Raw genomic sequence first — 16,198 nt, forward strand, 5'->3', positions numbered from 1 at the left:
TTTTGCAAACATTGGTTGGTTGGCAAACTGTATGGTAAAATTCAGGTGAGTGCCAAATGTCAAAGGATAGCTGTGTTTGGGTTTGAATATTGTTTTGAAATGTGCTAATTTGATAGATTCTGTTTTAAAGGTCACCTGAACTGAATTTCCACTCTATCCCTATACTGTACAATTCTAACATTCCTTTTCTTCTGTTCCTAGAATATATTACAGCTGGAGGTCTGTAGTGCCACTCTAACCGACAAAGATGATGTACATTTTGTTATCTTTTTCGATTTGGAAAAAGTCCGGCCTGGCATAACAGCTCTTGAGCTATTTTCCTTAAAACCAGAGGTGAGGGCTAAAAGTTAATGTATTGTTCTACACATTTACGAAACAAACAAACAAACAAACATGCAGAGAACTGAAAAACCATGGAATAGCTAGCAGACAAGTGAGGATGTCTTGGGTGGCCCATGGCCCACTCCCAGGTCCTGGTTGACTGCTTGAGAATCCCTTCCTTAGAGAAATACTTAACTGGGATTTCCCCAAGTAAAAACAGAAGTGAATTAGGAAGTTCTTTCTCAGGCAATTGCAGAAACGTTGAGGGAACCCAAAAGACTTTAGGTAACACTAGCAATAATAAATAATATGATGTGGATGTTCTTTCCCCTTGCTTCAGAGCAGCTATGCAGAGCTACTGCAGTAATTTTACCAGGGAGTGACACCTCATCCCTTTCACCTGCCCTATTTCCCCAGGCTAAATTCTTCCCCCACCTCCAAAGCCTGGATTCCAGGTGTGCTTAGTTAGATTGTGCCAGATGGAAGGGTTTTGGAGTGCAGTGGCAAGCATTTGTCAATTATGTCCTTAATGACTGAGATTTCTGCATTGAGTAGGCAAATGAGCATTGGTAATTGGTTTTTGTGTTATCAGAAAGAAGATTGTCCTCATGCTTATGAATCTCTGGAAGTGGAATTCAAGTTGGCAGAAACGTAAGTGGTTTGTTAGATGCAAGGAAAGGATTCTAAAAATAGCATATTCTTGGAAATTCCTACTTTTCTTTTGTTATATAGTTCTGCTAATCTCGTTGTTTTAATATGTCTCCGCCACTTCTTTCTGTTTTGTCTACATTTGAATCTTAATATTCTGGCTTTGTTTATGCTGGCATATTTGGGTAATAGTTCTATATTATATTGAGAATAATGAACTACCTTTCTTTATTTATGCCCATATCATTAATGACAATTAATCAAAAATAGGAAAGGTGCATCCTTGCATTTTTGTGTAATTGGTCACATATAGTGTCAAGATACCACCTCAGAGGAACCAATGGTCTCCTTTGCTATAGCAGCATCTTTAACCAATATGGCCTTTTCAGTACTCCACCTGATTTGTGGAATGCATCTCCCCATTGTTCTTTTTATGTATTGCATTATATCAACTACTTTGAATTTGCCCCATAAAAAAATAGAAAGCAAGTTACTAAATAAATAGCCATTCTCCCCAGCTTCTCCATATTATACCGTAGTACAAGAGCACTTTGTGATTTGCCTATTTCATTTCTAGTTTGTAGGATAGGATTCTAGCAGCCATGTGGTCAGACTTCCATGTACAGTGGTACCTCAGTTTTTGAATGTCTCCGTTGATGAACATTTCAGTTTTCAAATGCCGTAAACTCAGAAGTAAATGCTTCGTTTTTCGAACACGCCTCGGAAGTCGAACATGCCACACGGCTTCCGCTGAGAACAAGATCCTGAGGCCTAGCTGTCAGCTATTGAGTTTTCGGTTTTCGGATTACGTTCGAAAACCAAGGTACCACTGTATTAAATACCTTGAAAACTATTGCTCTTTGTCAGTCATTTCCAAAATGTTACTGTATAAAATATCAACGACTTTAACAGACTTATATTTAACCACCCCTTTCCCTTCTCTCTACCTTCTAGTTCAGGACCTCTCGAGCAACTGATTTCCAATGGTGTTTTAGTGGTAAGAATTCTTTGTATTGAAAGTTATCTTGATTCATAATTATTTATTCCATCTTGTTGGAGATGCTAACTCTTTAGGAAAGCCGACACTCTTGGTAATATCTAATTCCTTCAGGCTTATGCAGGCAATTGAGAATACATATTTCCATAATAGTTAGCTGATCTCTGATTTTAAAATATTTATATGTCTTTTATTGTGTGGTTTTATGTTCCAACTGTTGTAAACTGCTCTGTTACTTTTTAATAAGTATTTTTTTAGCAGTATATAAATATTTTTATTAAAGGGATGGATGAATAAATGAAGTCGTATTCAGGGTAGACACACTGAAGGCGCCTCCAGGTGACCTATTTATTGAGCATTCATTGTGATTTCCTTGCACAAGTCTTACATAAAGATTAGACTATGCCTTGTCATTATTGAGCTCTTGTTTTGATTTGTTTATGTGGAGATTAAATGATAAAGAGCATTCATCCTTATTTGCTGCATGGTGTTCATACGTCTCCCTGTTAATCATTTCCCCCCTGTCACTTTCCTAACCACAAAAAGCATTTTCTTTTTAAATAAAAAGTGGATTTGTCATGCTAGGGCAATAGAGTGCTTCAGCCTACATTTCCAGCATGTGTTGGGACCCCTCCTGCAAAATACTGAACGTTTAGAGGGGACAAGCAGTGGACATAAATTACTTGTCCATTGATTTCAGTGGATCTTTTCAGAATATGACAAACACTGAATATCACCTTTTGGGATTCTATGAAGTGCTAGCAAATAGAGAGAGAGAAATTAGATAGAGAGAATGGTGCAATTAAATAACTGGCAATCATATTACTTAAACAAATTGCTTGGATGAAATAAATAAACAGATGGCTTTGATTGTAGAAATACTTTGTATTTTCCTCCGAGCATTCAGATCAGGCATCAACATTATTACTCTGTGCCTTCTGTTTTCATAGGCTCGTGAACTTTCCATCTTGGAAGTAAAGGTGAAGAAAGAAGAGAACGAGAAGCTTTTGAAAGGTTGGCCTCTCTCTTAGGCATGTAGCCCAGCTAGTGTTTTACCACTAATATATGTTATTAAATATATATTGTTTACTAGGGCTGTAGCATTTAATTGACTGCATATTTTTTTTTACTGATGTTGAGATTGTAATTTTAACTGATGTAAGCTGTAAGTTAATTTTGAAGATAAATACGGCAGAAGGCAGATGCTATCTTAGAAGAGCAGTAGCTATAAATATTCAACTACTTAAAAGTATTTCTAAATACTTACATTAAAAAATAATAAACATGCTGCCTAATGGGCATCTGTCTAATGAATGTTGCCTTTTAGTCAGTTAAATAGCTTCTTAATCCATTAATCACACTGGAGGGAATTCCTCTTCTAAGACCGCAGCTGTGACTCATTAAATTTGCCAGATGTATGCTTTTCTCTTCAAAATTATTGTTTGCGTGGAGGCAAACTCATGTATTTGATGAAATCTCAATTTATGAATTGGCTGAGATCTCTTTAGCTAAGTTTAGGGTACCACCTTCCTTCTCTCCAAGTTGTGGGCTCCAGCTCCCATCAGCATCAGCCATCATGGTCAAAGGTCAGGGATGATCACTGTAGTCCAGCAATCCCTGAATTAACTGGCAGCCCTACTCTTTCTATCTACTTTACATAATTTTCACAAGAGAAATAGCAAAAAACAACAAGAACACAAAACCCCCCAAACTAGGTCAAGTTTAAAGATACAATGAATTGTCTCCTCAATATCCTCCTCTGATTCTATCTGCAAAATTTGATGTTGAATCCTTGCCTCATATTTTCTGAAGGTTCAGATATCTGCATAAAAGGTGGAGCTAAAATGTGAAGAGTTTGGATTTGATATCCCCTTTATCACTACCCGAAGGAGTCTCAAAGCGGCTAACAATCTCCTTTCCCCTCCCCCCCCACAACAAACACCCTGTGAGGTGGGTGGGGCTGAGAGACTTCAAAGAAGTGTGACTAGCCCAAGGTCACCCAGCAGCTGCATGTGGAGGAGTGGAGACGCGAACCCAGTTCCCCAGATTACGAGTCTACCGCTCTTAACCACTACACCACACTGGCTCTAAACTCATGTTTCTAAACTTTAAGTTTAGGTTTCTAAACTCATGTTTCTTGAGGGAGAGGATTTGTAAGAGAGAACTGACAAGAGGTGGATGCTTAGTAAGCAATTATTTCTGTGGGGTAGCCATATTAGTACCTTACAAATGAAAAAAGAAAGAAAGAAAGAAAAAGATTATTAAAACTAACAAATGCATTATGGCATCATAAATTATAATACAAATTTTGCTGTGTGGTTCTCTACCCATTTAATAGGTAAAGAAATGTATATGTGAGGGTGAAGTGTGAATAAAAATGCATATATTCATGAGAATAACATACAAAATGCATTTTATTAGGGAAAATTGCTTTTCAGAAATGTGTATATTCGGCAAAATTGCACACAAACATATATATATGTTAGGAGAAATTTGCACTACTCCATAGCTGATGTGAAATGCTAACAAATCTGAAGTGCTCAAGTTGTGAGGTAAAAATGAGATTTTAAATTTAATATTCGGATCATGAGTGGTGACTGTTACATTTTGGTGGATTTTGAATATTTGCTTGAATTTTAAGCCAGGCCACCTTAATTTTCTTAATAGGCAAAGTATGAAGTTTAGCAGACCAAAATAAAATAAAATAAATATAACCCGTTATCAGTGGATGTTACTCATATTGAGTATATATAGTATATATAGAGAAAGAGAGAGCTGCACATCAGGATTGTATAGAACTATGCTAAACAGAGTTTAACTGGTTAATTAAAAACTATCTGTGAACAAAAATGTGTAACTTATGATTAAAGTATTAATTTTTTTAGCCAAGAAAAATGTTGTGCTTACCATGCGAGAGTCTTATGAAGGGACACAGACGACGTCCAAAGATGTAGATTCCTTCTGCTTTCATTGCATAAAGAGCTGGGGGCCAGTGTTGAAAGCCAACGTTCAGGTAAAAGCCACTGTCCTGTACCCACAGGTAGCATTAGAACAGGCACCCCCAAACTTCGGCCCTCCAGATGTTTTAGACCACAATTCCCATCTTCCCCGACCACTGGTCCTGTTAGCTAGGGATCATGGGAGTTGTAGGCCAAAACATCTGGAGGGCCAAAGTTTGGGGATGCCTGCATTAGAAAAATACACTCAGCAATTACAGGAGCACATGCCTGAGGCTAAAGAATCCTGAAATGTTGTACAGTGGTACCTCCGGTTACGAACTTAACCAGAAACCGTCCGTAACATGAGGCATGCTTTCGCTAATGGCACCCCCCCCCCTGCTGCCGTGCCACCAGCACGCGACTTCCGCTCGCATCCTGGGGCAAAGTTTGCAACAAGGGGCATCTACTCCTGGGTTAGCAGAACTTGTAACCCGAAGGATTCGTAAGGAAGGCAGTATGTAACACGAGGTTCCACTATACTGAAAATAAATATTTCTGCCAGCACAGTGATTTCTACTTGTGCAATGGAACTTTTCCTCCCTCTCCTATCCCCCATGTGCCCCCTAAATCTGTTTTGGGGGTTTTCCCGACCCTCTGGAGCAGATTTTGTGTGTGTGTGTCATGCATGGGGGACAGGAGATGGGGGAAAGTTCTATTGCACTAGCAATTATTCTTCTGCTGGTGGTACAGTTGAATACTATCCATAGTTCCTGAATATCCAAAATGTATTGATGTTGAGATCTCCAGTTATTCTCCTTGTTACATGTCCAACTAGCACACCTCTCCTAATTGGCACAGTAGCCAAAGAATGATAAAGTGCTCTGCTTTGATCTAGTAGTTCAACTGATTATGAAAGTCAAATAGGATAGTTAAATAAATACATTTGTAATAGTTGTGTGCTATATTGAAAAGCACTTCATCACGATCCAGCAATGGTCTTATTTTTGACTTTGTCAAAACCATTGTTGAGGAAATTTTAGTGAACAAAAATATGTTCACTAATATGTTCACAGGACAGTAGGAAGGGAAATCCGGGACAATGCCTCTGGTTCAAAGAGATGGCTGCTCAGCTCTCTTTAGGCTGGATGCTAATCCTAAGGTGGTCCTTCCATTAACACATAGCTTCCCTTCACTCATTCTAAGGCCCATTTTGTGGCTGAGAGGCAGGTTAAACGTGACATGAAATCAATGAATGCTTCTTAATCTGAGATCTTCATTTTTCAATGAAGTTTCTACATCTGGTACCTTTGGGTAAAAACTATACGTTTTCCTTTCTTCCCCAGAGCATTTCAAGTGAGGAGAGGAACGATTCAGGCTACTCTTTAATTCTGCCTTTGAAATTACTTCCAGAGGGACAACAAGTCAAAGTAGCTCTACCTGTGTTGGAGGCAAGTGTTGCTTCTGTTTAATACAGGCTCTTCGAAACAACCTTTCTATTCCCTTTTCAATGTGTTTCCACATCACTTTACAAACTGTAAAAAGACATCTTCATTTTTTTTAAAAAGGGTGATTTGTTGCAGTAGGGTGACACTCATTTAGACAAGGGCAGGGCAAATGCCAGAGTGGTTGTATCTGCTTTTGCTCATTTAGAATTAAATAAAAAGCTGCCTTTGAGCACATGCTGAGCCTAGGAGTTTGTTTTCAGTACCAGAATTGGGTAGAACCAGGGGTGGCTTAGATGAATGCTTTCCACCCCTGTTTTCTGGCAGGTAGCAGCATGCCTATCTCCCTCTAGATAGAGAGTAGCATAATGGAAGCTTTATTCTGGCTTCTAGACATGACTGATGAGAAGAATTACTCCTAGTAGGAAGAAGGGACTAAGGAGACTCAACTTCCTGAATGGTAGGCAGAGCAGTGTATTTTGGCCTGCTCTTTTCTATGCATCAGTCTGATGACAGTATTAAGACAGAAGAGTTAAGTTACAAAAATTAAGTAAGAAACAAAAAAGATTCCATATTCCAGTGTTTTGACTCTTTGAAGACAGCCCTAGCATGTGAGTTTATTGGTTTCACATTCCTGGCCAAGCAATCTCAAGAAAGACCAGCAGAAAATCATTTTCTGTGGTTGGTATCGGACCTCAAGAATAGGAAAAAAGGGCTGCTTCATAAGTTTGCATCCCCCCCAGGAAGTTGCTGCCATGTAGTTTCAAGAAAACACAGAATCTAGAGCAAAGAAGAATCTATCCATTTCTGTTTCTCATTTTTGCAATCTTAAATTTAGTTCTCCACATGCCTGCAGCATGAAAATTGATCAGCTACGTAGTGCAATTTTCTCTTTTAAGATACACATTTTTGTATGTCGTTTTGACCTATACACACTTTTTTGCAAGCATATCTCTTTACTATAATGCATGTTTGTATGCTACATTTGCAAATGTATGCATACTTTCCTCTGAAACATACATTATTGTGTATTGGTTCTTGTATTGGTCTGGGAAGTGTAAACTAGGTAGTTTCTCATTAAAATGCAAACAAACTTTGATTTCTCATCTTTAATTGTTTTTATAATTGCTTTCATAAACACACATTGGGCAATCGCAGCTCCTTAGCACAGATAGCTGCAGTGATTCATTTGTAATCCGTTATCATGCACGATCAGGGCTTTCCCCCCAGCTGGAACTCATCATTGCCATTCTAAGAGAACAAGGAGGCCTTCATGGTGAGTTCTGGCATCTCTTTTTCTAGGAAAATAGCTCACTGTGCACAGTCAACTACAAACAGTTTCCATCAGGCTTAAGAGAACCATGACACTTGCCATTAGGTTTTATTTCTCTTGTTCTCTTCATACATATATTGTGTTCTCTTCATACATATATTGTTTGGTTTCAGGGTGGAGCTTTGGATTTGTACCTCAAGGTAATTGACTGGTAAGATACTTGCTTTTTCTCCAGTGCTCTGTCCTGGCTACCTTGAGGACATGAGGAAGGGATGGGAGACGGTTTGCTGCTTTAATAAGCAGGCGTCTCTGTTGTTGTTCAGCTAAATTGTGCCATGCCACGTTAACTTGCTTGGGTTGATGTGGCATTTGTTAATTGCATTAGGTTTCGTTCATTTGAGTGTGATGTGCATCTGCATCTATCCATCTTCCCACTTGCTCCTTGTATTAAAGCTGATGCCTTGCATTTGCATGCTGAATATCTCCCCCATCTTGCCACATAACAATATTTGCTCAGGAGCACCAATATTTCAGATTTTTATTTTAAAAACTAAACAGAAGTAAAACTCTTAAAAGAAATAATAAGCACTGCTTCTTTGTTGTTGCAGTTTTAAAAATTGAATATGTCCTGCGGGAGTCCTTGCTGGGAATCTTCCTCCCTTTAATAAATAAAATTTATTATTATTATTATTATTATTATTATTATTATTATTATTATTATTATTCCCTCTGATAATGCCGCCCCTGGTTCCTTGAGGGTGGCTAGTCTGCTTCTCAAGAAGTCCTCCTCTGTGTAATGATGTATGTGGTTGTTAGTTTACATTATGGTAGTGTAATTTGCACAAGAAGATAAAAAAAATAAAGCCAGTCTTTTGTACCTCACAGTTAATTGCTTTATTATAAAATTCATAAGACTTGCTTCTACCCACACTATATGTAGCTTTCTTAGTTGAAGCTAGGAGAAGTGCAGGTCTTTGTCTGTACAAATACACAATGGTTGTCAATACAGCTGGTTTAGTACAGACATAAAGACTGAACACGTTACAATGAGTGCACATGGAGCTGAGTGGGATCACATCTGCTGGCCTCATTTCTGTGTGGGGTTCAACATAAGTTATAGAGCACAGCTGGATTTTATATTCTATACCATATTTTTCACTCCATAGGACGCACCTGACCATTGGATGCGCCTAGTTTTTAGAGGAGGAAAATAAGAAAAAAAAATTGCTTTCTTGAATTGTCCTAGGCATAGCAGCCAACTCCTAGAGGCCTAGGTGCCTTTGCCCCCACATTAAATATTTGAGGAAGCTTCTTTTGCAAAGGGGGAAAGCTCCATTTTTTAAGGATCAGCTCAAAGTTGTGCAGCTTTTATTGCAAATGGGAAAAGGCCCATTTTGGGGGCGGGGGGAGTCAGCTCAGAGTTGTGCATCTTTTTTGCAAAGGGGGAAAGTTCCATTTTTAGGATCAGCTCAGAGTTGCTGAGTTTCCTTGCAAAGGGAAAAATCCTGTTTTTATGGGGTTCAACTCACAGTTCTGCAGCTTCTCTAGGAAATGAAACCCATTCCTACAGTTTCCAGACACATGATCTAATCAGCCAGTCACATGTCTCCCTCTGCAGGCAACAACTGAGGGGGGCGGGGCGGGCGGGAAGGGAGCTAGCTCCCTTATCCCCCCAATCTCTTGCAATCAGCTGCTGAGTGGGTTCCTTTCAACGCTCTCTTGTTAGCCTTTAGCTCTTTCTTTTTAAAAAAAGCACAATCTGCCTTTAGTCCCTGGGCAATCCGGCTCCAGGGACCATGCATTCGCTCCATAAGACGCTCAGGCATTTCCTCTTACTTTTTAGGAGGAAAAAAGCGCGTCTTATGGAACGAAAAATACGGTATATTTTTTTAATGGGGCATCAACCCATTATATATTCCCTTCTTCTTGGACAGCAGCCCTACAAAGCACCTAATAGAACTTCATTTGGATGTCTGTGAATTCCTCTCATATCTTCCCTTCAGTGACTAAGTGCAGACTTCATCCATGATTCAGCCAAACTTCTCCTCCTCCTCCTCCTCCTCCTCCTCCTCCTCCTCCTCCTCCTCCTCCTCCTCAGTGAGGGCACCCGGGGCAATCCACCCCCACTGCCCCTCTTCCTATGCCCCTGCTTCCTGCTCGCTTCTTCCTCCTCTTGTCCACCGCCAGTTTGTTTACCACAAAGCCTGATGAAGAGTTCTAGAGGACCTGAAAGCTTGCACAGTATTTTGTAACATGTATTGTTGATCCACTAAAAGTATTGACCTAATTTGGACTTTGGAATTGTATTTAAAATTATGTATATCTATGTAATATTCTGCCCGATTTATCAGTTCATCTTTTTAAAAACAAATTAAACACTTCAGCCCTACAAATAGTACAGTATGTGAAAAGTAGGTGGAGTTCCCATTTAAAAGTTATATTTATACCTGATGTGTGAAAAGAGGAGGCCACCAAGGCAACACAGCAATTCAAAATAAATAATATCATGCCTTGAGTGGGAGTCTTGTTTTTTTCTGGTTCAGAATTTGACTGATGAGTCTTAGTTGTTGATGGAAGCTTGTGTAATTGCAGCTACTGTAAAAATGACCTGTCATCTGCTCTAAAGTGACAAGGCTCTGTAACTGTGTTCCAGTCCACAGAATCTTGATGTGCGTTTGGGATATGAGCTTTGTGCTGACGAGCAGGACTTCCTTCGCAAAAGGAAGAAGATCGTTGCTGATGCCTTGAATAAGCTTGTTAATATGAGACGAGGACTGTTTGAGGATGAGGTGCGTCTTAGCATCCTGTGATCTGTTTGGAAGATATTTGGTGACTCACATGTTTGGGATTGTTGTTTGAGTAGATTAGTATTCGACACAGGACTACCTTTGAAGTGTGAAGGTTCATGTACTGTAAGGGAGGTCCTGAAAACTACAATTCTGATGTCACTCAAACTTCTTGCCTTGTGTGAATTCCCGCTGTCTACTTCGCAACTTAAATAAATCCATAAATTCAGTGGGGGCCCTGTTCCATAACTTCTGCACTCATATAGGATAGCACAGTTTTGCACATGCAAAGTGAGAGCGAAAATGAGAGATTTGAGACTGAATCCCACCTTAGTGGTGACCAACCTTGTTCTTGGCCAGTGTTCCACATTCCATCCTCTATAAAGTCAGGATTTGCCTCACAGGACAGATGAGATTAAGAGAGCAGGACATTCTATAATTTATTCTAGGGATCAAACAAAATAACCTTTAATTCACAGATTACTTCCTTACTGCATTTCATCGTTTTCCAACCAGTATTTTGTTCTGTATGCATGCTGGAAAGCCAGGATTTTGAAATTCTAATCTAAATCAGTCACATTAAGCAGAGTCTTATAATGCAATCATTTGGGTTTTTGAGGTCATCGCTTATATTTTTGGTGATGCCATTGCTTTAACAGGTCCCTGTGATAGCTGTTATGGCAACAGGAGGCGGAGTCAGAGCCATGTCAGGATTGTATGGTCATCTCCTAGCACTCCAGAAACTCAACCTTTTGGATTGCATTTCATATATCACCACTTCTTCTGGGTCAACATGGTAAGGAGTTAGGAAAGTGTGTCACATTTAATTAGAATCCCAGCTATACTGGGCACAATCCATTTAGCATTCTACATGCTGAAGGTCAGTGGAACAAATATACACCTCAGCGAGATTTTCCATGACTAATATATTTGGTTCACACTCCAATAATATTTTGTGATGTGGGCCAACAGATACAAAATTAAGGAACCTGAGTTTCAATTCTGCTTCAGCCATAGTGGGATACAGTGCAATTGCAGCCTCAGTCTCTGCTGCTTGAAGGGATTGGGGTAAGGTGAGGTGACCCTCTGCTGGACTTCATCAGCCTCTGCCACTATGGAAGTCCCCATGGCACCTAGGGTGGTAGGAAGTTCCTGTTGGTGGCAGTGCCCTGAAACAAAGACATTTTGAGGCTGCAGAAGAATCCCTGTCAGGGAAAAAGCTGGGGTATGCCGTATTGGCCTGAATATAAGCAGCACCCTCATATAAGCCGTACCTTTAAAATTGGAGGGGGAGAAAAGAAAAATAAGGGGGGGAAACCCCCGAATATAAGCCGCTCCATTCCTCGCTGCTCCTGGCTGCATATTGGGCGGAGGAGGGGAGGGGGAGCCACACTGCGTTGCTGGCGGCTTTCTGCCTTCCTCGCGCTCTCCCTTCCCAGCCTTGGGGAAGAGAATGGGGGACTATGCCTGAGGCGCTTTGCCACTCTCCTGGCACTGTTTGCCCTGCGCTCCTGACTGCATACTGTAAGGTTGCGAATATAAGCCGCACTTTGACTTTTCACTGTCGGAATTTGGGGGGAAAGTGAGGCCAATAAGGTAAATAAAATCACCACCACCACCACCCTTGTTCTGTAAATACTGTACTGTTTTTTCTCCTCCCTTTCTTAGGACTATGACAGACTTGTACAGAAATACTGATTGGTCGCATGAAAATTTGGAAGAAGCAATCAAAGTAGTTAAAAGCAACATGTTGAAGAGCAAAATAGATGTTATTTCCATCGATCGACTGAAGTATTATCACAAGGAGCTGGTTGAGAGGGTTAAAAGGGGGCACCTTCGATCTTTTACAGCTCTCTGGGCCCTTGTTCAAGAAGCTTTCTTACATGATAAAGTATGTATATTAAATGTTGTGTTATTCCTAAACTAGGGGCTCTGATGGATCTCAGAGGGCTTACCTATTGAAAAATCCCTGCGCATGGAGGCAGTTTTTTTTCCCAGTCAAAGAAAAGCATGAAAGACTCTCACACAACTTTAGGTTACACTGTTTACAAGAGTCATCTTTTTCCCTTTGACAATATTTTAGGTTTTGCAAGTGCTATTCTGAAACTAGTAACATCCCCTTCCCCTAAAACATTTCTACAAGAAAAGAACAGAGTGAAACTCATAGAAAGATTGGAGGGCTAGGGGTTGATTGTTTCTGTATTCATCTTAAACATGAAAATCATGTTCTTGGGGAGGGAAATTTGAAGCCAAGCCAATTCCCATGCTACCCTAAACTCATCTGCTAAAGGCTAGCACCAAACAAGGACCATCCAATTGTTGTGAAATGCCTTTGGCTCAATTTTTGGTGAGCCTGCAAGAGGCCAAGACTTACATAACAGCAGCTAAGCATCTTTACTGCCATGTGCTTGAAGTAAATGGGGAGAGAAAGTTGTATTCCTTGGGGCATTTGAGCTTTCCCCATCTTATCAGTGAAGAAGTGGTGGTGATGGTGTGTGTGTTTAGAAGACCTATAGTTCAGGGGTGAGTCACATTATTTCCATGTAGTAACTGCTATATTCAATCTTTGGCCTATCCAGTGAAAGGTGATAGCTCCTGCCAGTTCAGATAGAGAATACCAATGGTTTGACTCCATAGAAGACAGTTTCATATATGGTAGGAAGGGAATGGGCATGCCTGGTATTTCTAGATCACATTTTTCTTTTTGGGGGCGGTGGGAAGCTCATTTTCCTATTCCAGCATTAACCTTTCACTCAGAAAAAAATGGCCAAATAGTAGGCAAGGGATCCAGTAGAGGTGTTACAGTGAGATTTAATAATTTCTTCCTATAGTGTGAAACTATCCAGACCTATTCATACCCCACCCCTCTGGTTGGGTTTCCCCAGCCACTCTGGGTGGCTTACAGCATATATACTTGCAGAAAGTAAAGTCAGTAGTAGATGCGGGGTAGCGGGAATCAATATGGTTTCATAATCATCATTTTGATATTGGATGCTCATGAGATATTGGCTTCAATGGTTTTTTTCTTTTTCATTTACTTCCATATTAGGCAAATGACAGTAAACTCTCAGAACAGCGCCAGGCTTTGAATCAAGGCCAGAACCCTTTGCCCATCTACACAGCTATAAATGTCAAAGACAAAGTCAGCACCTTTGATTTCAGAGGTAGGTGTTGTAATGCTAACCTCACTGTTGTTGAATGGAATCCTTTATGCTGCTGCTGAATGCTTTGAGCGTTTAAAGACAGAGAGAAATTACATTTGGCTTTGCAGATGAGATACTTCTATTTTGTAGGGGAATCCATTTCTTAGAGTAGACCTTCAGAAGGTCAAATTAAACAACAGTCTCCTTAATTCATAAGTGGGAGTTTGGATTGCTTTTTTCTTTCAGTTTAAAGCTTACAGTCATATCAAACTGGTATTTAGAGTCCTTATGTGAAAAATATTTATACTTCTCGTATTGGCTTCTAGGGGATTCCTTTTCAATGGCTTTAACCCTGATTTGGAATAATCTGCTTTCTTTCCCTGAAAACCTGAGCCTGTTTCCATGTTAACTGCTTTAAAAATTGTAATGAAAACCAACGGTTCAAAATTTCAAATGGTGATATGTGAGATAATAATAAATTACCTTGTATCCCATGTCAAGATACAAAAATGGGACTCAATGGTTTGCTGTCTGATGATGCTACTTCTTCCACCAAGAGGATGTTGCTTAGTCCTTTTCTGCTTCTTTTTATGTTAGTGACCTAGCCATAAAGTTTAGAGGCATTTAACCTTCTGTACACTATTTTGTTTGCAGAATGGGTGGACTTCTCTCCTTATGAAGTAGGGTTCCCGAAATATGGTGTCAACATTCGTGCAGAAGATTTTGATAGTGAATTCTTCATGGGAAAGCTAGTGAAGAAGATCCCAGAATCCCGGATTTGTTATCTGGAAGGTGATCTGTTTACTCATAAGCTAAACTAGAAAACCTATCAGCCTTTTGACATCCTTGCGCATCTCCATTCTTCAATGTTATCAGTGCTTCATGACAACCAAATGATGCCAGTGTACAAGCATTTCTCATATTATTTTTAATAATGTTATACCTCATTGTTGATATATGATGTAGCTTATACAAGATTCTATCTCTGTGTAAAGAACAAACTCAGTTTCCCAAGACACCACACTCCCGTAAATGAGTGTGTCATGGTGTGATTATGCTCTTTCTGCTTTCCTTCCAGCTGTTGTTTAAATGTATTGTTAGCAGTGCTAATGGATGCAAATAATGTATGGAAGAAAGAACAACCAATTCCTTTAATGCTTTCATTGGAATCCAAAAATGCACAGTGTTAATTTTCCTTTGCCACTCACAGATTACTTTCAAAAGCAGCAGACTGACAAAATGGTTGAAAAAGTCATAATCTGAATCTACTTCCTGTGTTTCAGTGATATAGCAACATTTGGCCTCTCTTGTGGTAGCGTGACTAATAGCTTAGTGCTAAAGCAAATAATTTGCTTGTTCATTGAGCATATAGACACTGATTCTCCTGATTCTGGTGGTTAACTTGGGCTAGTAAAACGATTTTTCTGTGTGTTTGGACTTCCAGGTATCTGGACTAACATCTACTGTGTGAATCTTATGGATGGGCTGTATACTGCTTCAACAAAAGAAGAATTTTGGGATCGATGGGCCAAAGACCTGGCCAAGAGTACTGACCACTTTATTCTTGCTTGTACAGTTGTGGGTTGCATGCAGCTCCCCCAACATGCTTATTCCCTCCTCAAATTTGTCACATATATAATTAACTTTAAAATTAATGTTTAAAAATGTTTTTGACTGCTTCTATGGGCCACCCTCTGTGATGCCACAAGCCAGGCTGGTTCATAGAGAGGACACAAAATTTTGAAATCTTGATTTGGCAGTCTTGCATCACATCCCAATTCCTCAATTCTTTCCCCTTCCCTTCCAGGGCAAAAACAGTGGCATCCAGGAGCCATGTTGGCCATGGCTTCCATTCAACATAGCTCAAAGGCTAAGGTTCTGTCAGCACAAGGACCATCTGCTGGCTTCTGCTAGCACAACAATTTAATTGAATAAGGCTCTGCGAGTTTGAAGAGAAAACCATGAAACTGAGAGTGGGGGTTATAGTATAGCTTTGCTGGCAGGAACCCTGAACAGGAGCACCCCTATTAGGGGGATGAGGATACACTGCAACTTTGGGTTATTGGTCCCACTTACAAGCTTCAGTGATTGAGTTTTGTTTTCATTTTCCAAGAGTGTGCCAGTTGGATGATGCCTTTATCAGTGGAACATGGTTGTGTGAAAAAATACCTGAAGAACCTTGAAGCGTTATGTTCTGGAAAGGGAAGGGAAAGCTTCCAGAAATTAACTTCCTCAATATTTTATTCCAGGTGAAGAACATGAAGGATATTTCACGATCTATAAGCCTCCAAGTTGTGGGCCTGGAAAACTTGGTGAAATCTTTGATGATATTCTAACTGATCGTCCTTTAAAAGGGGAAACCCACAACTTCCTACAAAGTCTTGACTTTCATAAAGACTATTTGCAACAGAAAGAATTTATTGAATGGCGAGGTAACTAATAACTACTGTTTCCTAAAAGGTTTTGGCCCTTCACAACTAGCTCAGTTTTCTACAGCCATCAGAATATTCATCAAGACCCTCAGCAATTTTCAACTGGTCCATGAGTCTGGGAACCACGGTCCTATGTAATTTTCATTTTATAGCAAGGGGAGTGCTCTTGTGCAACTCTTGCTCAGTTTGCTGGGTTTACCCAGTAGAAGCAAGGTGA

The 16,198-nt window shown here is 39.9% G+C and overlaps 1 protein-coding gene across 1 annotated transcript in view; it reads left to right on the forward strand.

Annotated features, from left to right (window-relative positions):
• LOC118083547 (cytosolic phospholipase A2 beta) overlaps positions 1–16,198 on the forward strand; it is a 42,614-nt gene that overhangs the window by 20,892 nt on the left and 5,524 nt on the right. Inside the window, exons 4-17 of the mRNA XM_035112065.2 lie at positions 202–333; positions 914–972; positions 1,924–1,966; positions 2,917–2,980; positions 4,852–4,979; positions 6,249–6,353; positions 7,794–7,831; positions 10,274–10,409; positions 11,066–11,202; positions 12,075–12,297; positions 13,456–13,570; positions 14,204–14,341; positions 14,994–15,095; positions 15,799–15,981. Of these exons, the coding sequence (XP_034967956.2) occupies positions 202–333; positions 914–972; positions 1,924–1,966; positions 2,917–2,980; positions 4,852–4,979; positions 6,249–6,353; positions 7,794–7,831; positions 10,274–10,409; positions 11,066–11,202; positions 12,075–12,297; positions 13,456–13,570; positions 14,204–14,341; positions 14,994–15,095; positions 15,799–15,981 (1,603 nt within the window). The remainder of the gene's footprint in view (positions 1–201; positions 334–913; positions 973–1,923; positions 1,967–2,916; positions 2,981–4,851; positions 4,980–6,248; positions 6,354–7,793; positions 7,832–10,273; positions 10,410–11,065; positions 11,203–12,074; positions 12,298–13,455; positions 13,571–14,203; positions 14,342–14,993; positions 15,096–15,798; positions 15,982–16,198) is intronic.

Source organism: Zootoca vivipara, chromosome 1 (genome assembly GCF_963506605.1).
Source record: "Zootoca vivipara chromosome 1, rZooViv1.1, whole genome shotgun sequence".
NCBI classification, from domain to species: Eukaryota; Metazoa; Chordata; class Lepidosauria; order Squamata; family Lacertidae; genus Zootoca; species Zootoca vivipara.